This window comes from Stegostoma tigrinum, chromosome 14 (genome assembly GCF_030684315.1).
Source record: "Stegostoma tigrinum isolate sSteTig4 chromosome 14, sSteTig4.hap1, whole genome shotgun sequence".
Classification (NCBI taxonomy): Eukaryota; Metazoa; Chordata; class Chondrichthyes; order Orectolobiformes; family Stegostomatidae; genus Stegostoma; species Stegostoma tigrinum.
In genome coordinates this window covers 10,203,776-10,228,521 of record NC_081367.1, presented here as the reverse complement: position 1 = coordinate 10,228,521, position 24,746 = coordinate 10,203,776, and the positions used below count along the sequence as shown (strand labels likewise).

Below are 24,746 nucleotides of genomic sequence, written 5' to 3'. Positions count from 1 at the left end.
TGGGGACTCTGGGACAGTTCCTGTTCACTGCAGTGCAGGCAACACTGTTATTTCCCATCTTGAGGATGGCTAGCCTGCAAGTATTTTAATTCAACATTATAAACATTTTTGTTCAACTCTCCATCTATGTTTAATAGACCTACTTGATTACACCTTGAACTATAAAGTAAGGGAGGCACTTTTTTGCAATGCCTTCTCAAGCGGAGGCTCATATGAAGGTATGTCAAACAATTACTGAAGTAAAAATATAGGAACAAGAGGCATCTTAAGAGCAGGAAAGCTGACGTTTCAGGCCTAGACCCTTCATCAGAAAGGGTCTAGGCCCGAAACGTCACCTTTCCTGCGCCTAAGATGCTGCTTTGTTGTGTTCATCCAGTTCCACACCTTGTTGTCTCGGATTGTCCAGCATCTGCAGTTCCCATTTATCTCTGATACAGGAACAAGAGTTCGGTTATCAAATTGTACTCAGCAAAAATCACTTGGATATTAACAGGTAAAGCATATCCCAGTTTGTCTGCTGCCAAACAGGTGCAGATTCTGAACCCAACCTGGAGTTTAAAAATCTGGAATGAAAGACTTTGCTGCATGCGATTTGCACCCAGGAGGAAAAGACTGAACAGCAGCAGCACTCGCCTTACCGCACAAACTACCCATTGAACTGTACCTGTCATTGAGTGTTAGCTGACAGCGCCTAATGTCTGGTATAGATATCACACCACAGTGCTTGTACTGCCCATCTCCAATGGAACGCGACACCTCCAATACACCCATCACTCGACCATCCCTGGGTAGACAAAAATCAATAAATCCGCCAATGGTCAAATAAGCAAATTTGACACGATTTATTATTGTCACATGTGCAAATGTACAGTGAAAAGTTTTGTTTTGCGTGCAGTTCTGGCAGATCATACCATACATAAGTGTAGAACAGAGCGAAGAGTACAATGTTACCGCTGCAGAGAAGGTGTGCAAACAGTGAGGGCAATGCTAAATTTGAGAGGCCCGTTTAGAAGTCCAATAACAGTGGGGAACAATCGGTTCTTGAACCTGCTGGCAGGCGTTTAAGCTTCTGTGTCTTCTGCCTGATGGAAGAGGTTGGAAGAGATTGGAAGAGATAATAACTAGGGTGGGATGGATTTTTGATTATGTTTGCTGCCTTTCCAAGGAGTCAACAGATGGAAGATCGGCTTGCATCACAGGACAACCATTCGCATCATAAACGTTAGTTAGAATGCTTACAACATCTCTTAGCCCATCGCTTGGCTATGCATACCAACCAGACAGCAGGGGTGTGTCTGTGACTGTGTGAGAAGCAACACCCACATGAAAGACTGTCATCAAATCATGGGCTTTAAGCTGGGACTAGAAAGTCAGGGGTTGTCAGGCACAAATACCCCAGAAACATTCTTTGTAAATGTTCAAGCAGGGAATCAGATTCTGTCCCATCATTATCAATGACCTGTTTGCAGACTACAAAATTGTCTTCTTTGCTTTCTGCAGGAAGTGATTAATTTCCCCAGCTGACAGTCAAGCAGAAGCTTATATATCTCAGGGAACGATACACATTGCATAATTATGGGAGGATGAATGCAGTCATACATTTAGACAGGAGAACTAAATGATTACAATGGCACCTCCAATTTCCATTTTACAGACAGAAAAAAAAACCTTCCCTCAAAACCTTTTAATGTGGTGTTCACACTTGTATACAGATTTTAAAAAAATCCCAAAACCTTCCTATACATCACCGACAAATTCCGGATTCCACAAAGCCTCCATCTTGACAGAAGCAGAATACTGAAGCTCCGTTAGTCAAGCTACAGATAGCCTGAAGATTATGCTGAGATTTTATCGTGTATTAGTCAGGCTATGTTTGAAACAACAAATTCAGTCCTCCCCCTGATTCCATTGAAGGTGCAGGGAGCAGCAAGTCAACAAGTGCATGGGTGGTACAGCGGTCAGCACTGCTGCCTCGCAGCGCCAATGACCTGGGTTCGATTCCACCCTCGTGTGACCATCTAGTATGGAGTTTGCACATTCTCCCCATGTCTGCGTGGGGTTCGTCCAGGTGGTCCAGATTCCTTCCACATTCCAAAGATGTGCAGGTTAGGTGCACTGGCTGTGCTAAATTGCCCCATAGTGTCCGGGGATGTGCATGCCGTGTGGCTTAGCCATGGGAAATATGAGGATGGGGCTGGGGTAGGATGCTTTTAGAGGGTCGGTATGGATTTGATTAATTGAATGGCCTGCTTACACACTGTCGGCATTCTGTTTTTTTAAAAAAACAGAACACAGGGACTCGAGAACCCCACTACTATCCTAGAAATCAATGGGTTTCTTCAGCACAGATTAGAGAATTACATTAAGAAGAACGAAGAAAGGGCAACTTAAGTGGATGCTGAAAATAATAAACTGAATTAAATTTTAATTTAATTATGTTCTAGAGATTTCAGCCAATAGCCTAAACCTCAGAGTTTCAGAGTAAACAGGTGGATTAGCGTTGTGCGAGTTAAAATAATCAGTAAGTAAACAGCAAAGGAGCACAGCTTTTTAACAATTGGGGTAATAAACTATGGGGAGGAGGAGTTTGGGCTCCTCCTACTGGAGGAAAAAAAGAACAAGAACATTGAACATACACAGCAGAACACTCGGTGCTGTGTAAGATAGAAGGTCTGTGTCACAAATTGTCGCTGCTAATACAGCAGGAATCCAGGTGCAGAGTGATGGAGAAAATTAACATGGAATGACTGAAATAGCCCAAAGGCATTTAAGAGGAAGCTATACAAGTTCTTGAAAAAATTGGAACAGTTAATAGAATAGGTTGAAAGAAGTTGAGGGGACGCTCAGGGACACCTAAAAATGTCAAGATGGAATAGTTGGGTGGAATGGTCTGTTCGGCACTGTAAAAGTCAATGCAATCATTGTTTCTGTCTGAAGGAATCTCAGGGTTTGCAGAAGAAGCAGAAACAGGGTTTCGAGTTGGACGATCAGCCAACCATGATATCGAAATGGTACGGCAAGATCCGGTGTGTTGAATAGTTAACTTGTACACCTATTTTCTATGTTTATAGTTTCACTGACTGCAATAGAATTAGTCTGGTGCTGCACCCAATCATGTTTGACATCCGTGTGGCAGAAGAACGATTTTATTCCCGTGGACTGTTTGTTTTCCTAGTGTGTGTAATAACACACCATCTCACTGAGTGTTGTATTCCTGTAACAGTGATGTTCCTCAGCTTGACAAATCTGTCACCATAAATTACGGCCAATCAAGAATTTACTTCTACATAGGAGGCCCAGTCAAAAAGCGGCACTGTGTATTGACAGGGAGATTCATGGGCTTTGCTGCTGAACTTTCCGAAATTGGAAGCCTACCTGCCACGTGATAAGGTTAATAGAACAAGTACATTTTCAGACAAACAACAAATCAAGGGCAGACCTTGCCTTTAAGCAGAGGAGCTTGGTGTTGATCATTATACACATCGCATTCAAACATCATGACAGGAGGAGCTCAAAAGCGTCCAGATTAGCCAAGTGACAGGAAGTGATGACTCCATCAGAACTTAGAGGAATCGCTCTGCGCCATAAGCTAGGCCACTGTGATGCACAAGCTTCTGTCAAACATCTCTATACAGGGCCAAATTAATCAGCTAATGAAACATCAGAGTCAAACCGTGCTCCAGTCACAAGGTCCACATTGCAACATTGAGATCGTATTTGCCTGTTCATTGACATGATCTGGTCAATAATTTATCCATTTCTCCATTCACTTCACTATGTTACAAAACAGACCCCTTTATGCAGCTTCTTTGTAGCAATAAATGCCATCTAACGTGAAACTACAGAGGCAATTCCAATAAACACCAATATTTTGCTCTTCTATAACACCCTTAAATGCATAAAATGTCCTAATGTACTGAACTAGAGTGCTATCAAACCATATTTGATACTGAGTGAGAGAAGATGTGATGAAAGGTGTATGTTGTTTCTGGGGTTTTGGATTTTAAGACAAAGGCAGATAGATCTCAATTAGTTCTGTTCAGGGAATTTTTCTTTTAAAAAAAAGGTCAAAGTCATTTGGAATATTGACCTAATTGCACCAAATCCAAGCAAGTATAGAATTGCAGTCAAGCGCCAGAGAACCGCTGTACTGTCAATGGATGCAACGTTTATAATGCTGACTTTACGACAGACTAGAAAATCATTAGTTTAGTCTTGATTTTAGAGCAGTAGCTTCAAGGTCTCAGTTCAAAATAATTAGTTCAGTTCAGTTCAGAAAATAAAATACTTTCTCCTGGCAGGAGAATCAAGCTTTCAGTTCAGGGGAACCAATCACATTAAAGCAAATATTCCTGTCTGTGGAGCTTCCGAACCAAGAGAACTTGGAACTGAAAACGTTAATTTCAGCCATCAGAAATGCAGATTCATGAGAAGAGATTCAGAAGGAAATCATAAACCTGTCTCTGTAGTCCAAGGAAAAGAAACTTGGAAAAGTCACAGAGAAATGAGAACTTTCTCCAGAATTGAATATCTGTAAGATCTGTTGGGAATAGATTGAAACTTTGTTTTGCTGGTTGCATCAAGATCTTTCTAACTATCTAATGTAGGAGTATATACACACACATTGTTTTTCTTTTGCTATACTTATGTTATTTTGTTATAGAACATTTACAGCCTCATTTGAATAGGTTTCAGTGGTTAATCCCTATAGCAACCAACAGCAAAAGTTAAACACATGATCGACCAAGCTCGGCATCATTCTAAGATCTGATCTGTCATGTACAACTATCAGCTTGGATCATGCATAAAGAACATTAGGACAGATGACCAAAAGCTTGATCAAAATGGTAGGTGTTAAGCAGTGCTTTAGAGGAAGGAGAGGGAATGAGATGGGGTGGCTTAGGAAGCAAATCAAGAATTTAGGACCTTGACAGCTGAAGGTAGAACCACCAATGGGGGAATGAAACAAATCAAGACATTTCTTAACCATGAACCAATGAAGACCAGTGACCACAAGGGAAATGGGTAAACAGTACAAATTGTGAATGATGCAAAGATTATTGAGTGGGATTATTTGAGATTATTGATCTGGGAAGCTAGCCAGCAATACACTGGAACAGCCAATTCGAAAGCTAACAGCAGAATCAGATCCTGCAATAACATGATGGTGAAAAATTAGATAATCCTGATGAAGAGAGTGATTACGCAGGTATAAATTCGATTCTGCAATAAGTGGCACAAAGAATGCAATAGTGCGGTTCAGCCTCTCAGTCACAAGTATGGAATGGAAATAGATGTTATGGAAGAGACTAGATACAGCCTTCCCAATATTTATTTGGGGATTGCTCATCTAGTACTGGATGTAGGTGACAGTAAATTGGGGACAGTGCCGTTGTCAGGATAAAGCTAGATGTTGTCTGCATGCACATAGAACCCAACGTTGCATCTATGAATGATGTTACCATGGAGAAGCACGTAAATGAGAAATGAGAGAGGAGCAAAGATCTTTGGCAGAGTCCACAAACAACCGTGTGGGATTCAGAGGAGAAATCATCGCCAATGATTGTTTGGACATTTTGGAGTAATGATGTAAGGATGCAAAGGTGCGGTCCACACCAAATGGATAATCAAGTCAAGGAACAATGTTTTAAACGTGGCCTTGAGCCTTAAAAGTGGTGGTAGCCAGCAATCCGATTTTTCAAAATATCTTGGCGAATGAAGGGCAAAGGCTAAAAGTTGGGAATTTGAAAGTGCAGCTGTAAAGGTACCTGGCAAAGGTTTTGGGAATGGGTGAGAGGCAACATACGTACAGAGCAGCACAAGGAAATGATCAGAAACGCTTTTGAAAATATCGTTACGGGGCCATGTGAGATAGTCTTATCTAAGTATATAAGCCATAGTCTTATTTAAGGGGAGTAGGCAGATTGAACAGTGCTGTAGTACTGAAGGTGGCATTTTGGGACAATAGAACACCCATGGGGAAAGGAGTTTAAAAAAAAACACAAAAGCAGTGGAGGATTGACTGGTGTTGCAGAAGTAGAGCCGGATCTTGTCAGTGTACATGTGGAAATGCAATTTTGATGGATGCAGGTGTGGCAGAGATAAAGTAAATGTTTGCTTTTATTTTTATAGATTGTAGGTTTGTCTTGTTACCAAGGCTGGCAAAAGTAAGGTTTCATAAGGAAGAACTCCAACAAGGTAAAGAAATATTGCTGAGATAGTAGGAACTGCCGATGCTGGAGAATCTGAGATAACAAGGTGTACGCTGGATGTACACAGCAGGCAGAGGAGCAGGAAAGCTGGCGTTTCGGGTCTAGACCCTTCTTCGGAAAAGAAATACTACTGGGCAGAAAGTCAGTGATGAGGAGTCAACAACTTAAATAGTCATGGAGTCAAAGGGAGAATTTTAGTGAAATTTTATTAAATTGTAGAGAGCTGTTTAGCACATGAAATACTTCGACAAAGGAAACAGTTGAGTAACCAATACCTCTCCTTCTTAAAAGGACAGGTACTATATAAGAAGATTAAAAGAAGGATTATCAGACAACAGCGCAGCAGTTCAATGAATCAAGGTCTATTTTCACAGAGATGATGAGAAAGTCCAATGGGCTGAATGGCCTGTTTCAAACTATCATAGCTATAATTCCAGGAACTGCTACTGATTTAAATGGTCTTTAATAGGCTTTAGCATTGCCTGGTTTGAACTCCGAACTCAAATCTCTCTCAAAATTGATCTAAATGCTCAATCATTTGCTTTGTTTATCTCTACTAGACAGCTCCTGGAGGATACTGCTAAATGGAGCTCATTCCACATTCAACTGCATATTACACTATTAGTTGGCTCCTGTCTCTGAATACTGAAGAGACACTTATTCAGAAAATGAAGATTTATTTTGGTGCAGCTACGTTTCAGCATCATTAGGACTGCACTGCACCACACACATAGCAGGATAAGTATAAGATTTTATATTTCTATTTACTTGCAAACTGACCTGATAATTCATATCTGGTATGAAAGAGACAGATTGCACTGCCCACTTAGTTTCCTTGTGCAATCACGTGTGTTTGATCTGTCTATTTTTCTACAAAAATCATCTTTAGAATTTACTCCTCACCTAACTGTGCCCCCTGCTTTTTGAATTCTCATCCTCTCATCATACTGGGTTGGGTTATGTTCCTTCACCAGCGGCAAGGCCATCAGTTTCTTGCTGGTCTCATTCACCCGACACAGAATGGCCTGAAAGTAAAAAGCAAAAAAAATTTACTTCAACAGGTGAGGAGTTATTCCCAATCAATGCATCAATTGTTATAAAACCCACGAACGTACCTCACCACATCCTCCCATAAATTGTACACACATTGGCCAACATACGGTATGCCCCAAGATTACATTCATACTGCCTGATAGGCATCACACACGCCATAGATTACACAAATTGTTCCATGGGTAGATGAACGTGTTGCAAGATTCTCAAACTATTCACTAGGACACCAAGTTACACAAAGAAAGAGATGGGGAGCAAAAATGCATTTGCTATCTGCACTGCTAACAGGGAAGCACTTGCACAGGGAGTGTTTGATTGGACACTGTAGAGGAAACTTTCCATCCATATCGATTCCATGTTCTAACAGAGCTAAGTGTTCAACAGGACAGTCTAGATCTTTACACAGTTTCTAACTCAGGATGTACTTGTCTGAGAAGTGACTGATGTGACAGCTGAGGGAGTGTCTTGCACTCTAAATCCTGACCTACAGGTAGTATCTGGAGGTACTGACTATTCCAATGGGTAGCTCATGTGCCTCGGGCCAGGCATCACTGGATCAAACATCAAGTGACTTCAAAGTTGCAGCTTTCATAGTTGAAGATCCCCCAGGTCAGCGAGTATTCTTCTTCCCTAAATTTGACTTCCATCTTAAAACGACATAAAGACAGAGGAGAGGGGCAAAGAGTTAATATTTCAGATGACCGTTCCTTTGAATGAAGAGTGGCAGACCTGAAAAAGCAACTCTTATCTCTTTTCCCACAGAAGCGGTGTGATCTGTTGAACAGTTACAGCAATTTTTTCTAAATTTCAAAATTTGCATTATCGGCAGTATTTTGCTTTTTTAAAAAATAAGATGGCATGCCTGTTTAGGATCAGTATAAACCTTAGCGAACAGAGCAAACACAGAGTGGGTGCAGATTAACACACGCAAATACAAAATATCCCACAGCAATCACGACACCTAACAAAGGAGGACCTGATGTTACACAGCACGTAGTCACAGATAACAGTTATCATCATGGGTCAGTCAGGTGTCAGTGCACTGAAACTATTTCAACCAGCTTATCTTCAAGCTCTTATCTTATATCATGAGCCTTGTTACATATAGGATAATAGATAGCTTCAGAAATATTTAAGTCTCTATTTAAATTCAGACCACGCCCTAAATCTGCAAAACACTAAACTTTAGAGATATTTGGAATCCAGAGATGGTAAAAGAAAGGTTTCTAAATTTTGTGTCAATATTCTGCTGCCTGGTACAAGAGCTCTGCACTCCTACCAGTGTACAGTGGCAATGTAAAAGACTTTTCACCAACAGTTCATCCATATTTAGCTCAAGTGCCATGCTTCCAGGAGGAATCACCTGTATTTTGCACACTCCTTTGTGGTTAAGATGCAAAGAACAGCAAAACAGAGACGGGGTAGGCAGCATGTGTAAGAAAATAGAAAGAGAGCAAACAGAGTAAAAGGTGGAAAATGAAAATGGATGACAAGTTAGAGAGAGGGAAACAGAACCTGAGGCAAGGAAAAAAAACTAGAGATGCAGAGAGAGGGAGAAGATCAGCAGGAAGAGAAATAGAAAGAGAGAGAGATATGGGAAGGGAATTGAAGACAACAGAAGATACACAGATAGAAGGAAAAAGAGGAAACGAGAAAGAACAAAAGAACGGAGCAACAAAGGGGGAAGTGCAAGGAAAAGACGATGAAGAAAGTGGCAGAGATGAAGAAAATGTTACAGCAAGAACTGTAGATGCTGGAGTGAGAGATAACAAAGTGTGGAACTGGATGAACGCAGCAGGCCAGGCAGCATCAGAGAAGCAGGAAGGCTGACGTTTCGGGTCAGGACCCTTCTTTAGTAAAAGAAAATGAATTGTTATGTATTAACAGATTAGGATATCCCCAACACAGATAGGTATTTTTTGCAAGGATTTCATACTTTGCTGTCACCAAGATTTGCAACATATAAATCTTTGTCCACCAGCAGAACACATGTGGCAGTAGATCCATCTTTCCAGGCGGGTTTCCTGCAGAAACAGAAGCCATATAAAAATTAGTTCATTGACCTGCTTTTATGCGTACAGCATGCGCATGATCTGTGGGAAATCTGTCAAACGAACCAGCAAACTACATGTGACGTGCAAGGCATCAAACATCTTTGGGCACTGCCAAGAGGTTGCAGGGGAAAAAAAAGAGAAAATACCCACAACATGACGGTTGTGACTGAGCAGGGAAGCAAGATTCTTTGGAAGATAAGTAGCCCTGAAGAGGTCTCCTGTGGACATCAAAAAGGCCACAAGCCAATTGCTTCTCGTTTGCTGGCTGCGGCATGTCACTGGGAGGTCCTAAAGGGATCCAGAACTGTGCCTGCATCTTAACCAATGCCTAAATCATCTTCTAGTCCTTGGTCCAGTTGACCACTGGCATGATGTCAGATACTTTTACCACCCAAATCCCACATAAACTAAGCTTTAACCACTGCATACCAGAGAAAAACAGGAAAAAAAAGGCCAAACTACAAAACAACCTCTAGACTAACCAAAGACATACAATCATAGTAAAATTATCTATACTACTGCCTCTCATCTGACAAACCTTGTAAGGCAACTCTTTCCTACACAGGTGTTGACTCCTGCTCCTCTGTGGCTACACTCCAGAATTAAAACATTACTGTTTACATGCTAACAAAGAAAACCGGGGATGGAGTTTTAATTATCTTGCCAGTAGAAAACTGGTTGAATGGGGTCCACCTCCTCCACCATCAACACTCATTAACAGCAGTATATATCATCTACAAGATGCATAGCAAAAATTCACCAAAGATCAGAAGATAGCTCCATCTGAACCCATGACCACTTCCATCTAGAAGAAGGGAGCAAGTACTTGGGAGCACAATTGCTTTTAAGCTCCTCTCCAAAACACTCACCACACCGACTAGGAAATACATTGCCATTCCTTCATTGTCATTGGGTCAACATCCTGGAAATGCCCTCCCTCGGCACATTGTGGGTCCACCTACAGCACATGGACGGTGGCAGTTCAAGAAAACAGCTCAATAGCACCATCTTGAGGCTAAACAGAGATGGGAAATAAATGCTGGCTCACCAGTGACACCCATGGCCCATGAGTGAATTAAAATAAAACACAGAAATTGAGCATAGGATTCAGTGGATTAATCTGGCAACAAATTACGTGGTTCTCGAATATTCCCAATAAAACCCTGGTCCATGCTAAGAAAGAGGGATATTATAGTTAGTGTTAACTGTGCTTATGGGAATAGGCAGGGGAAGGGGATACAAAGTAATTATCCCAATTTCCAAACACTACTACTCACTGGCTCGATGCCTGCTTGAGAAAGCCCTCATCCGTCTGCTTAAAGGTCATCAGAAGGCATTTCTTAATGGTCTTCTCTATGCTACTCACTTCTCCTGTATAGAGAGAAATGCGAAGAAAAAAACGTCATCATTCTATACAAAAACATCTCACTTGAACAGAAGGTTCAAAGTTCAGTCCTGCTCAGGGCCTTCAAGGTATCGACTGGAATAACGAAAACAAGGTTATCATCCTGCAGGTCTTGGGCACATGAATCTCCAATTTGAAATCTCTTTATGGAAAGTCCATTCTGGAAACTTGCAGCAGACCACAAATAGGTGATCACGTTGGACACTTCACCTGGAATCTCACATCCTGTACTGATAGCAATGTTAGGATCCTACAGTGATGCCTGTGAGGCTTTTGCACTAAAGAAGTCAAAATAATGAAATTTCCACTTACCTCCCCCCCCCCCCCGCCCCAAACTGTTGGAATCTTCTATGTCATGAAGGAACTCGCTCATCAGTGACTGAGCATCACATTTTAAGATAAAAATAAGTGAACTTTGAACAGCAGTACGCCCTTCAACAGGAAAACAAGAACCCAATGCTTGGCTATTCTGCTGCATGCCTTAAATGTGCACTGCCAGCAAAAAAAACGTGAGCCACAGGTGTCAGTAAGTTGTGCTGGAAAAAACAGTACTCCTGGCTGATCAGCAAACATCTTCCACTCTTACCTACCAAAGAACAGCTTCAGAGGTAAACTCCATTCACATCTGATCAGGTTGTCATCTCCATGATGAAACCACACTCCCATATAGTCAGTCGTATAAGTGATTGGATACCAGCTCGCCTACTGAGTGTTGATTTTTGATGAAGTGTTGGAGTTTGTATTTTCCATAACAGTGTTGTTACCTTTGGGGAAGTTCCTGGCAAGAGTCAGGTGAAGGTTCTGTGCGGCATACTTGGATGCTCGTACTCCACCATGGCCATCAAAAACAGCAAAGTATGAGAGCCGAGATCTAATCCAGAGGCAGAGAAAGAAAGAAAAAGGAGTTTTGAGAGAAATGGCAGCTTCAGTATTCAGTAAAATGTTCACATAAAAACAGTTCAGTTCAATTTCATTCACAGAACATGAATAGCCTATCCTGGCTACCTTGAGCAAAGTGGCTTGGAAGGCCTCTTCCGAGTCAACCTGGTTGGTATGGGACTGGTTTCAAATATATGCTAAAGCAGGTAAGAATAGCAGGTTTTCTATCCTAGAGGTCAGAAGAAAACTAAAGTGCTTCACCTTAAAATGACAATGTGACAGCTTTTACATAGCCAGATTTATTTTCTTTTTTAAAGACATTAATTCAAATTCATTCATTGATGTAGGGAGTTTATAAACCAGTGGCATAACTTCTGCACCGTTGCACTCACTTAGCTTCAGGGACAGATGTTTCTATGTTAAGAAATCAGCAAACGTGTGGCAGCTCTACAAAGTACATTGCACAGAACTGATATCTAGGATTGCACAGCTCAGGCTGACATGTGATGCAGGGTTTGGGGTGGGGGTGGCAAGTGTGGACTTAGGCCTGTGGTGACCCCAAAAGGGCAGGGAAACAGAAGATCATGTCTTAAACTGCCCTTGTGCAGTCAAAAATGGAAGCAGCAAAGGTTAAGGGCTACTCCCCAAGTCAGCAGAGAGTAGTCTGTTGCACAGCAAGGCTCCTTCTAGTCTGTCTGTAAAGTGTACTGTAAATCAATGTTCACTCTGTAAACATAAAAGTTGCTCTGCTTTCTGTCTCTTCAACACTTACACTTCTGATGGTAGCTGTGTGAATTTCGATGTGAAATCATCCATTATAACGTGCGCATCCTGCATTTCCTCTCGTTCACCCTTTCTCTCTGCAACATAACCCTTTAAGGTGACAAATCCTGAAGGAAAACATCAATAGAAAAACTTTTAAAGCAGGTTTTGGAAAAATATCACAACTGTACAAAATCTCTACAATACCTCTCTATTGCTCGATTTCCTCCCAATCCCTGCATCTCTCTTGAAAACACTAGTTAACGCTCAGGAATGGTGACATGATTTTAGGCAACAAATTGTCTAGGACCTTTAACAAGATTAAACGTTCCAAAGTTGCAAAGAAAATCTAACACCAACCTAGAAGCAAATCAAGACTGGTGATCTAAAACTTAGGTGGTGAATACATAAGGAGGGTCTTAAAGTAAAGGCTGAGGGGCTTTGGAAGGGAACTTTGGATGTGCTTACAGCTTTGACAGACCACCAATCAAAATCAAGGATGTAGTAGAGGCTAATGCTGAAGAATGCTGGAGTAGATTACAGAAACTGGAAATCGGAGTCCTTTAAAACTGTGTTTTCTGAGTACTGTGTGGCATGAGATTTCATTAAACAGCTATTACAGTAGTGATTAACTTGCAAAAAGTCAAGCATTTGAAAACAAAAAAAGAGAATAATTATGGAAAACACAAATTACAATATTGATTGGACTAGTGTCAATAATTCATCTGGTGCCAAATGCATCCTATTGTTAGTGTACTGGTTTTGCAAATTAAGTACAAAGAACAAAGGAAATTACAGCATAGGAACAGGCCCTTGGGCCCTCCAAGTGTGCATCGGCACACTGCCTGTCACAACTAAAACCCCCTACCCTTCCAGGAACCATATGCCTCTATTCCCATCCCTTTCACGTACTTGTCAAGGTGCCCAGCAGAAGTCACAATTGTATCTGCTTCCACTACCTCCCCCGGCAGCGAGTTCCAGGCACCCACCACCCTCTGTTTAAAAAAAACTTGCCTCATACATCACCTTTAAACCTTACCCTTCACAACTTAAACCTATGCCCCTTAGTAACTGACTCTCCCACCCTGGGAAAATGCTTCTGGCTGTCCACTCTGCCCATGTCCTTCATAATCTTGTAGACCTCTCTATCATGTCGCCCCCACAAGCTCCGTCGTTCCAGTGAGAACAACTCAAGTTTCTCCAATCTCTCCTCATAGCTAATGCCTTCCAAACCAGGCAACGTCCTTGTCAGTCTTTTTTATACCCTCCCCAAAGCCACCACATCCTTCTGGTCATGTGGTGGCCAGAACAGAACAGAATATTCCCAATGCGGCCTAAAACAAAGTCACCCAGATCCCGCTGCACACTCCCCTCTCCCAACTCACAGGTGGTAATCTGCCTTCTTGTTTTCGCTTTTGCTGTACCTGCTGTCCATGTCCTTCTGGCAGGAAGTGGTCATGGGTTTGGAAGGTGTCGTGTGAGGAACTTTGGTGAATTTCTGCAGGGCTTCTTATAGATAGTACACACTGCTGCTACTGAGCGTCAGTGGTGGAGCGAGTGGATGGTTGTGGATGTGGTGCCAATCAAGCGGGCTGCTTTGTCCTGGTTGCTGTCAGGCTTCTTGAGTGTTGTTGGAGCTGCACTCATCCAGGCAAGTAGGCAGTATCTCATCCTGACTTGTGCCTTGTGAATGACTGACAGTCTTTGGGGAGTCAGCAGGGAAGTTAGTCATGCAGTATCCCTAGTCTCTGACTGGCTCTTGTAGCCGCAGTGCTTATATGGCAAGTCCATTGTATTTCTGGTCAATGGTAACCCCCAGGGTGTTGATAGTTGAGGATTCAGTGATTGTAACACCATGAATGTCAAGGGGTGGTGGTTAGATTCTTACGGATGATGGTCATAGCCTGGTATTTGTGTGGCGCTAATGTTACTTCCCGCTCATCAGCCTAAGCCTGGATATTGTCTAGATCTTGTTGGATTTCAATATGGACTGCTTCAGTAATAAGGGTCACTAATGGTGCCAAACATTGTGCAATCATCAGCGAATATCCCCACTTCTGGCCTGATGACAGAGGGAAGGTCATTGAAGCAGCTGAGAATGGTTGGACCGAAGACACTACCCTGAGGGACTCCTGCAGAGATGACCTGGAGGTGAGATGATTGACCTCCAACAACCACTACCATCTTACGTGCCAGGTATGACTCCAACCAGCAGAGAGTTTGCCCCAAAACTAGCTTTACTCAGGCTCCTTGATGACACACTTGGTCAAATGCAGCCTTGATATCAAGGGCTGTCACTCTCACCTCACCTCATTTTCTCACTATGTACACTTCTTAAATTCATTTAAAAGCCACCATTACTTTCAATGCTACCTGCTGACATTATTTCATATTCCAATTTTAAAAAGCTCTCTTTTCAACCTCCTTTTGTGTATTATATATGTATTCTCTAGTGCACATGGTTTGCTTTTGAATAGGTAACTCTTTAAAGTTTCAGTTTAGTTTTATTTGTTGATGGGGCTCTTTGCTTTGAATTCATCCCCTATTATGGTTTGGAAATATATTTAATTTGCACATTATTCTCCTCATATTTTAAGATTCTCTGTTGCAGATCTGTCAGCTATTTTGCTGCCCAGTTAAATCATTAATTCAGCTGAGATTCGAGTGCAGTTTGTCTTTTTCCTGAATGCTTCTTCATTGGACCTTTTTTGCTTTCAAATTGAGTGAAACTGCAATCTGCTCATTGTCATCCTGATAAGTATATAAATAGCAAGGAAAATTTGGAGAAACGATCTGTGCTAGTATGCAAACAGCTGTAAATGGGAGCTGGGAAACAGGTGGAAAACAGTTAGAGAAAAAGGAGTGTCAAGAAGGTTTTGAAGATCTAGCTTTACCAGCCTTTTGACCAGTGGACCCTTTGGATAATTACTTTTGTTGACCAAGTCTCCACTAAGCAGTGTGTTCTGTACCTTAAACCTTCTTTCAATTTGCTGATTTGTCTCAAATACCTTTGCACAACTTCTTGTCCTCATGGCCTTTGGACCCATTCTGATCTGGCAATTTGCGTTTTTCCCCCTTCAGGTCATTCTTCGCTTCTGGAAGCTCTCCAAATAGATCAGGTACATGAGGTGCTAGTGGGGCGAAGGAACAAGACAATACTTTACACAAGTGTGCAAACAACAAACGTTATTACTACATCAACAAGATTTTATCCACACTGCAGCTTTCAACCTAGGTTTGTCAAATTAGTGTGTAATCACAGCCTTGGAATACTGTATAAGTGTAAAGTTTTTTTCAAGAGTAACTGAGTTAGCCTCACATTATACTTTCATTCATCAGTCATTAATACAGGCAAACATACATTCACGTTATCACTGTCCTGATGTCCATTCGTGCCTCCAATTCAGAAGGTCAAGACCTGGACATACAACCCACGCTGACATTCAACAACATTATGGAGGAAACAGATCTGTCATCCTTTGAATGTTTCAGGTGGATGTGACAGAGTCTACAGTATTGGATGTTTTCTTCAACATTCGTCCCCTGACCAATATCAAAAACAGATCAACTGGTCCAACCACTGGATTGTTGTTTGTTCAAAATTACTATGCAAAAGGAAAAAGGTGCCATTCCTAACAACCTAGAAATTGTGATTGTGTTTAAAAGCATCTAGTTGCATGTGAAATCAGATGTCATCTGAATGAGTGCATTCTCCACCAATGACAGTGCCAGCTATATTGGACAAAATGTGTTATTACTGCAAAAGCGTTGATGAAAACTGTTTAAGTATGTTGGCTATTTCGGGCAATTTTTTGCATCATGTTAATTTCTGCATAATGCTCTATGAGGGAAAATGTTCATATTTATCCCAGGTGAGAACTCCAGAAGGATTAGTGCTGCAACATGTCTGAATGGCAATTTTCTTTGCTTTTATGTTGGCATTACCCTTGAGCAGCACAGGATTAGGAACTGCAAACCACATTAATCCACACTTCGGTGACCTGCCGAGCCAGCCTACTGAAGTCACAGCAGCAAAAGTTATTACTGACCAGTACTTTTAGCCCTGGCTAGCTGAAATCAAAAAGGGGCTATAACTGCTTTCTCTCTCTGAACCATAAATTGTAGTCATTGCTGTTGCTGAACTTATCTAAATTACTACAGGGAAAATCATAAACTTAAATGTTGCAATACACTGAATTCATCACCTCAAATAGCTCCCATCACTATCAGCCCCGTGACAGATCTGTAAGCAACAGTACATCACTCCAGTGTTATATAGCTGAAAGCTCTCTCCCCAGGGTCAATCTGGAGAAAGGAGATAAAAATATTTTATTGCATATACAGAATGCATAATGCTTGAATCACATACTAAGTCTCAGCTGGGAATACGGACGGAATTCACATCCATGACTAACCCTACTGAATACAGGAAGCAAACTGTGATCATAATTTCTGCTTCTCGTGTCCTCACGATCCTGCTCTCCCAGGTACGATTATGACCATTACTGAAAATAGGAGGGCTGGGCCTTTGAACAAGCTTTCAGACAAGAAGCCAAGGTATTCTGAGCACACACATGCTCAGTGTGGGAAAGGATCCTGTTAGATGAAAACGTTCTACTTTCAAACCTAACATAATTCCAGCTAGAAACAGTTATATTATAGAATCCGAAAGAACTGCGGATGCCATAAATCACTAACGAAAACAGAAGTTAACCCCGGTTCTTTTCTTCACAGATGCTGCCAGACCTGCTGAGCTTTTCCAGCAACTTCTGTTTTGTTCCAGGTATATTATCATTCCAGGCAGTTCAGAGTAAACAGGTGATGAGTGTTCTATTTTTCCTATCAATTGGTCTATAATGGCAGATTGAGTATGGTGTTGGTGCAATGCTAAATTGTGGAAAGGTCATTCAGGAAACACCAGTGTCTATTCCACCATGGCCATTTGAGAATCTTCGTTCAGTTGAAGAAAAAATGCTGAAGCGATGATGAAACTGCTGGATCGACAGAAAAGTGCAACTGGTTCACTGGCACTCTTTAGGGAAGGAAAACTATTGTACCTGACATGGTCTAGCCTATGACTCCTGTCCCACAGGAATGCAGGTGACTCCTGACTGCCTTGTCAAATAGTTTATCAAACCATTTCAATAGTCATTCTAATAAAAGGCACGCCACCAACTTCTCAAGGAGTACATAGGGATGAAGAAGAAACACCAGTCTCACCTGCGACCTCAGTTTCCTGAAAACATTTCTCAATCTCGAACTTCACTGGTGTTCAGAGTTGCCATGGATTTTGAGGTGGAAGAGGAAACAAGGAAAATGTTTATAATGCCAGTGTCAGCTGTGATCCACCTCGCCTTCCAAAATTGGCAAAAATCAGTTGGTGTTGCATTTTAAAACTGACCTTCAGAGGAAGGTTAGCAGAAGTTTAGAGGAAGTGGATTAAGTAACTGCAGACAGCATTACTATTACTAATCCCAACAATCAACAGACAACAAACAAACAAGAGCACGTTCCCACCAAAGACACAAAACAGGAACAGATCAGCAAAAGCAATCGGAGTTTTTATTCTCTGGCTGTGTTTACCTACGTCTGGGTTGCTTGGGTCTGGTAGGTTATCAAACAGCGAAGGTTTTGACTTCTGAGCATCGCTCCCTAAACAAACAAAACAGTTTCATGAGTTTTCTCAAATATTTCTTCTATATCAATTTACTGTTTCCTTGCGTGGGATGTGCAGAATAAACCTTGAGAGTGCTCCCACTGCAGTTGCCAGGTCACTAGATATAGCTGAGGCTGATGGCTTTCCGGCCAGTAATTTCCTCGACCACATGCAGCAAAGTAAAGGGACAACACAAAGAATCTCCTCCACTGATGTAGGGACTGAATGCACAAATCGCACCAGACTCAAACCAAATGAGCTAGCCTGGCCCTCCTCTTGATATACCAAAGCAAAACACCGCAAATGCTGGGAATTTAGAGGAACAAAATGGATAAAACGAGAAGTAGTCAGCAGATGTAACCGTACCTGTGCACAAAGAAAGAGTTAAAACTTCAGGTCTGTGAAATTTCATCAGAACTGAGAAAAATTTGAAAATTTTGAGCATGTTAAAAGTGGGAAGATGCAAAGAGAACAATAGGGAAATGGGCAAGAATTATATTAATAACAATAAAATAAAACCAAAAGATGGGGGTACAGATACAACATTTAAAAGTCATTTGGATAAGGACATGAATAAGAATTGTTTAGAGGGATATGGACCAAATGCAGGTAGGTGGGACTAATTTAGTGTGGGAACATGGTCAACGTGGACTGATTGGACCGAAGAATCTGTTTTTGTGCTGTAAGACTCTTGTGGCTTTAACTGCAGATGCTGGATATCTGAAACAAAACCAAAAGGGAGAAACTCAGCAGGTCTGGCAGCATCTGCGGGGAGAAAAGCAGAGTTAACATCAAGTCCAGTGACCCTTCATCAGAACTACAATTCTGACAAAGGGTCACTGGACTCAAAACTGTTTTTCACTCCACAGATACTGCCAGACTTGCCGAGTTTCTCCAACACTTCCTGGTTGATATCAAAGTGGTTTGTGGTAAAAGACCAGAAGGGAATGGAGCAAGTAAAGAAATAAAAATATGCCTGAATGAGAAATAAATCATAAGATAGAAGCTGAAGAAATGAATTGAAAAAGAAACAAGAGGAGAAAAGAACTAGCCAGAAGAAAGGGGGGGTGGGGGGGGGGGGGGGGGGTTACAGAGGTTATACTGTAAAATTAGTGAATTCAATGCCGAGTCCATTTCAATCTATTTCCTAGATGGGAGCCGCAAAGTTGCCCCCAACTCCCAGCCATTTCCAAATTCTGCAAGTGAATGCCTATCAGACCTAGCTCTGACTCTCACAGACCCCAAATGCCAACTAGGAGCGCAAATTCAAGCACGACTCCCATTCATAGCCCAAACCACAACAAGCGACAGTCTAAACTCCAAGTCAGACTGGCAGTTCACGTGTCAAAATAAACTTACAAAAATAAGTCTGTCATTTTCAGTGTGGAAGAACACACACCACCAGCTGATAGAAAATCCACACAATTCTCTCCCAAAACTTCATGGTTGACTGTAAATTCACAGATTCAAGTGTGTGAGCTGCCAGCTGCAGCTGGATCAGGTTTACAACCAACTTGTGTCAAACTCAACTGCATTACATTTTTATTATGACTTCTATGGTCTGGTTTATAAAAGAAGGCTTCATAAAATCTTCCATGGGTCATTTTGATTACGCTTTAAGGCACTCTGTAGCTGGATGAATGGCATGTTCACAATTTCAGTCGCTAGGTGCCAGATTAACTGAAATTATCATTACATCAGCACTGTGATTGGCAAGCACCGAACAAAAGCAACTACAGAAACTTAGGAACACTCGCCATTTTGATGGGCTGCCATCAAAAACAACCAATTATTAAGTTCTTCAGCAGAAAAGTAAAATTACCCAGGAGTTGGGAGGAGAAATTAAACTGCTCCAATGCTGTGCTGAGAGTCCCTCTTAGAATATGAACTCACTTCTGCTTCCAACACAAACCAAGCTCCTGCACATTTCAAGCATTTTCTGTTATTCCAGATTTAAGGCTTTTACTTTCAATTCAACTTTGCACATTTCAAGTAGAAGGCAGCAACACTACCAACAAATAAGGACACAGTCTCTGTCACGCCGAGTTGCACACTAGAGTGGCAAATATATTGGCCCAAATTTTGGAGAACCAACAGCAACAAAATATATATTTACTGTTACATAGTGCTGGAACAGTGCCGTAACATCTGCCGACTGCAGCAGGTCCAAAACCTGGAGTCGGTGGTGCACTTCAACAAGCTCTGGAAGGGCATATAGTGATGGTCCAACTGGGTCGTTCAGAAAAAGGGTAGGAACCAGCACTGTCTCAAATATGGGCTAATTATCTACAACGTAGGTTTTTACACACCTTATGTCAGAGTGGAGACAGCTGAGCTGCATCTATGACAATACTTCCAGCACAATAGCATCTCACCTCAGCTGTTGATATGAAAAGCAGCTCAAACCTGGATTGTTTCTGACAGAGATAATGGGAACTGCAGATGCTGGAGAATTCCAAGATAATAAAATGTGAGGCTGGATGAACACAGCAGGCCAAGCAGCATCTCAGGAGCACAAAAGCTGACGTTTCGGGCCTAGACCCTTCATCAGAGTGGGGGATGGGGTGAGGGTTCTGGAATAAATAGGGAGAGAGGGGGAGGCGGACTGAAGATGGAGAGTAAAGAAGATAGGTGGAGAGAGTGTAGGTGGGGAGGTAGGGAGGGGATAGGTCAGTCCAGGGAAGACGGACAGGTCAAGGAGGTGGGATGAGGTTAGTAGGTAGATGGGGGTGCGGCTTGCGGTGGGAGGAAGGGATGGGTGAGAGGAAGAACCGGTTAGGGAGGCAGAGACAGGTTGGACTGGTTTTGGGATGCAGTGGGTGGGGGGGAAAGAGCTGGGCTGGTTGTGTGGTGCAGTGGGGGGAGGGGATGAACTGGGCTGGTTTAGGGATGCAGTAGGGGAAGGGGAGATTTTGAAGCTGGTGAAGTCCACATTGATACCATTAGGCTGCAGGGTTCCCAGGCGGAATATGAGTTGCTGTTCCTGCAACCTTCGGGTGCAACTGCACCTCCCAGTCGCAAACCATTTCCACTCCCCCTCCCATTCTCTTGATGACATGTCCATCATGGGCCTCCTGCAGTGCCACAATGATGCCACCCGAAGGTTGCAGGAACAGCAACTCATATTCCGCCTGGGAACCCTGCAGCCTAATGGTATCAATGTGGACTTCACCAGTTTCAAAATCTCCCCTTCCCCTACTGCATCCCTAAACCAGCCCAGCTCTTCCCCTCCACCCACTGCATCCCAAAACCAGTCCAACCTGTCTCTGCCTCCCTAACCGGTTCTTCCTCTCACCCATCCCTTCCTCCCACCCCAAGCCGCACCCCCATCTACCTACTAACCTCATCCCACCTCCTTGACCTGTCCGTCTTCCCTGGACTGACCTATCCCCTCCCTACCTCCCCACCTATACTCTCTCCACCTATCTTCTTTACTCTCCATCTTCGGTCCGCCTCCCCCTCTCTCCCTATTTATTCCTGTTCCCTCACCCCATCCCCCTCTCCGATGAAGGGTCCAGGCCCGAAACGTCAGCTTTTGTGCTCCTGAGATGCTGCTTGGCCTGCTGTGTTCATACAGCCTCACATTTTATTATCTTTGTTTCTGACAGAAGCAGAATTGGGAAAGGACTCATACCAATAGTGTATGGTTTCCAGGGTAAACCTCCAAGGTTGGAATTGGGTGGGAGTCAGGGGGCAACTTTGCAGCTGCCACCTGGGAAATAGACTGAAATGGACTCAGCATTGAGTTCACTGATTTTAGAGCATCATCTTCCTCCTTTTTATAGTTCTTTTCTCCTCTCGTTTCTTATTAGTTCATTACTTCAGCTTCTATTTTATGATTTATTCCACATCTAGCCATATTTTTTACTTCTTTACTTGCCCCATTCCCTCTAGTCTTTTACCACCAATAATTTTGACATTATTCAGGAAGGGCTGGAGAAACTCGGCAAGCCTGGCAGTACGGCGACCCCCAAAGCCACGGCATAATTTCCAGGGTAAACCTCTCATGCTGTGTTACAAGTCTGTCAGATCCTAATAACTTGTAAAGATTATAACACACGTGACACCTCTGATGCTTCTGCTTAGTTCCCTAAGCATGAATTCTCCAGTCACCAATCTTCTTAGCCAAAAACCATTTATCTTTATTTACTTTGTCCAAACCATTTACAATTTTGAACACCACAATCAATACTTCCTATAACCTACTCTGCGCAAAGGAGGCAACACTAACTTCACTCAATGCTATTCCTTGAGGCACTGTTCCGGCAAATCTGTTCCAAACCCTGTTCAAAGTCTTGGCACCTTCCTAAAATGCACCACTCAGATATAGACACAATATTCTGTCAGGGAATAACCAGTATTTCTAAATCATAACATTTAACAATATCTTCCTTTTGTACTCTCCATTGATATCAAACAATTGTACATGTTCTTCTCTCAAATAAGAAATTACCTTTTTGTAAAAACCTATATTGCTTCAAGGATTTAGACAGCATGCATCTCAAGTCTCTCCCATCCTACACTCCTCTTTAAAACTACTATTTATGTGGCCTCTGTACTTTCCTCTGACAAGATGAATCACAAGATCAATCCACACTTATCTCCACATTAAATTTAATCTGCCATGTGTTTGCCCCATCTGCCCAGTCCTGCTGAAATCTGTTACTATGCTTCTCGATGTTTGCCACACTTGTGGATGTTGTCTCACACACACAGTCTCTACCAGTGCCCCTTAGACATTCCAAGAAAGGAAACAGGTTTTCTGAGGAAGGATCGAGGCCCGAAACGTCAGCCTTCCTGCTCCTCTGATGCTGCTTGGCCTGCTGTGTTCATCCAGCTCTACACCTTGTTATCTCAGATTCTCCAGCATCGGCAGTTCCTACTAACTCTACACCGTGTTGTTACAAACCTGAGATGACAATCAGACAGAGCAATCCCCACAAGTGTCCAGTCCCCACTCCACTGCAAGCGTGAAAAGACCTGTAACTGCACCTGCACAACTCCTCCCAGGGGGCCAGCCCTGAGAGACGCCACCAACCCCAGCCTCTGGGAGCCAGTCCTGAGACACCACCCTACCCCCAGGGGGCCAGCACAGGGAGACATCCCTCTCTCACCCCCAGGGGGCTAGCAGTGAAGCACCCCCTCCCCTCACCACCCCCTCCCACTGGGGGGGGGGGTCAGCACTGAAGCAACCCCCCTCCCCCAGGGGGTCAGCACTGAGACACACTCCCCACCCCACCCCACCCCACAACCCCCAGGGGGTCAGCACTGAGGCACACTCCCCCCCCCCCTCACCCCCAGGGGGTCAGCACTGAGACACACTCCCCCCCCCCCCTCACCCCCAGGGGGTCAGCACTGAGACACACTCCCCCCCCCCCCCCCCTCACCCCCAGGGGGTCAGCACTGAGACACACTCCCCTCACCCCCCTCACCCCCAGGGGGTCAGCACTGAGACACACTCCCCACCCCCACATCCCGCTCAGGGCCCAGGCCCAGGTTTCAAACCCCAGCCCCGCCGCTCCTTTCCTGTCCTTACCGGGCTCAGGCAGGTCTTCAAACAAATCCATTCCTCCTATTTTCCTTTTCCCCCACAGCCCCTTTCCTCCGCCTGACTTCGCACCGCCCCCCAACCCTCCTCCCGCTGCTCCTCCTCCGACCACCAAACAAACTCCCAGGCCCAGGCTCCAACTGCGGCCTAAAAACGCCGCCAGGCTCCCGCCGGGTCCTAGTGCCCGCCCAACACACACCGCCATCTCACGCAATCTCTGGGTCCTAGCGCACGGTCACGCTGCTAGTTCGCGAAATCCTCCCATTCCATCTCTTTTTGTCACCTTAGGGGTATTGATTTGACCTGAGGGTCACCGTACCCCAGGCAAGGAAGAGAGAAAGTCCTTGAGGATAACCACAGCCAGTGGCAGGAATTGAACCCATACTTAATGTTATTACAAATCAACTAGCCCACCAACTGAGATATATGGTAATATATGATCATACACAGCCAGGATATTTGCATTGATATAGTATGTTTAAATACCTGGTGTATTTTATTAGACTTTGTCTTTCCTTCCTCTCACAACTTTTTAAAACATTTAATTTCAATTTATTAGTACACTGGCAGATTATAGAACCATAGGAACAGGAGTCTGCTGTTCAATTTTTCAACCCTGCGCCGCCATTCAGCAAGATCAGGGCTGATCTGGGGCCGAACTCCATATTGGCTGCCTTGAGCCCATATCAGTTGATACACCTGCTTAATGAAAACTTGTCTATCCCAGATTTAGATTGAACAATTCAGTTAGCTTTGTCTGCTGTTTGAAGAAGAGTTCCACTACTCTATTACTCTTTGCGTATAGAAGTGGCTTCTAACATCAATCCTGAATGGCCTGGCTCTGATTTTAGACTATGTCACCGATTTGAAAACCTTCAACCAGTGAAAAGAGTTTATCTAAACTGTCTTTCCCTGTTAATATCCTGAAGATATTGATTAGATCACACCTTAACTTTCCAAATTCTAGAGAATAAAGTATAAACTTAACTCTGAAGTCCAGGTGTCATCCTTACAAACTTGCTTTGAACTCCCTTCAGGGCTAAAAAGAACCTTCCTAAGATGTGGTGTACAAATCTGCCCACAGTGCTCTAAATGGCACGTGATTGGGATGTGTTGTAGCAGCAGTATAATATTTTCATCCCTGTACTCCAGCCATTTAGAAATGAAGGACAGCATT

General features: G+C 43.0%; 1 protein-coding gene across 2 annotated transcripts in view; it reads right to left on the bottom strand.

Annotated features, from left to right (window-relative positions):
• ilkap (integrin-linked kinase-associated serine/threonine phosphatase) overlaps positions 1-23,651 on the bottom strand; it is a 46,923-nt gene extending 23,272 nt beyond the window's left edge. Inside the window, exons 1-9 of one of the 2 annotated variants that reach the window (XM_048542809.2) lie at positions 23,558-23,651; positions 17,949-18,017; positions 15,374-15,496; positions 12,376-12,493; positions 11,489-11,595; positions 10,597-10,690; positions 9,202-9,289; positions 7,116-7,237; positions 665-784 (exon numbers count right to left, since the gene is read on the bottom strand). In XM_048542809.2, the coding sequence (XP_048398766.1) occupies positions 665-784; positions 7,116-7,237; positions 9,202-9,289; positions 10,597-10,690; positions 11,489-11,595; positions 12,376-12,493; positions 15,374-15,496; positions 17,949-18,017; positions 23,558-23,588 (872 nt within the window). In that variant the 5' untranslated portion in view covers positions 23,589-23,651. The remainder of the gene's footprint in view (positions 1-664; positions 785-7,115; positions 7,238-9,201; positions 9,290-10,596; positions 10,691-11,488; positions 11,596-12,375; positions 12,494-15,373; positions 15,497-17,948; positions 18,018-23,557) is intronic. The other variant, XM_048542810.2, reaches the window with a different exon arrangement.
• Between the last annotated feature and the right edge of the window lie 1,095 nt (positions 23,652-24,746).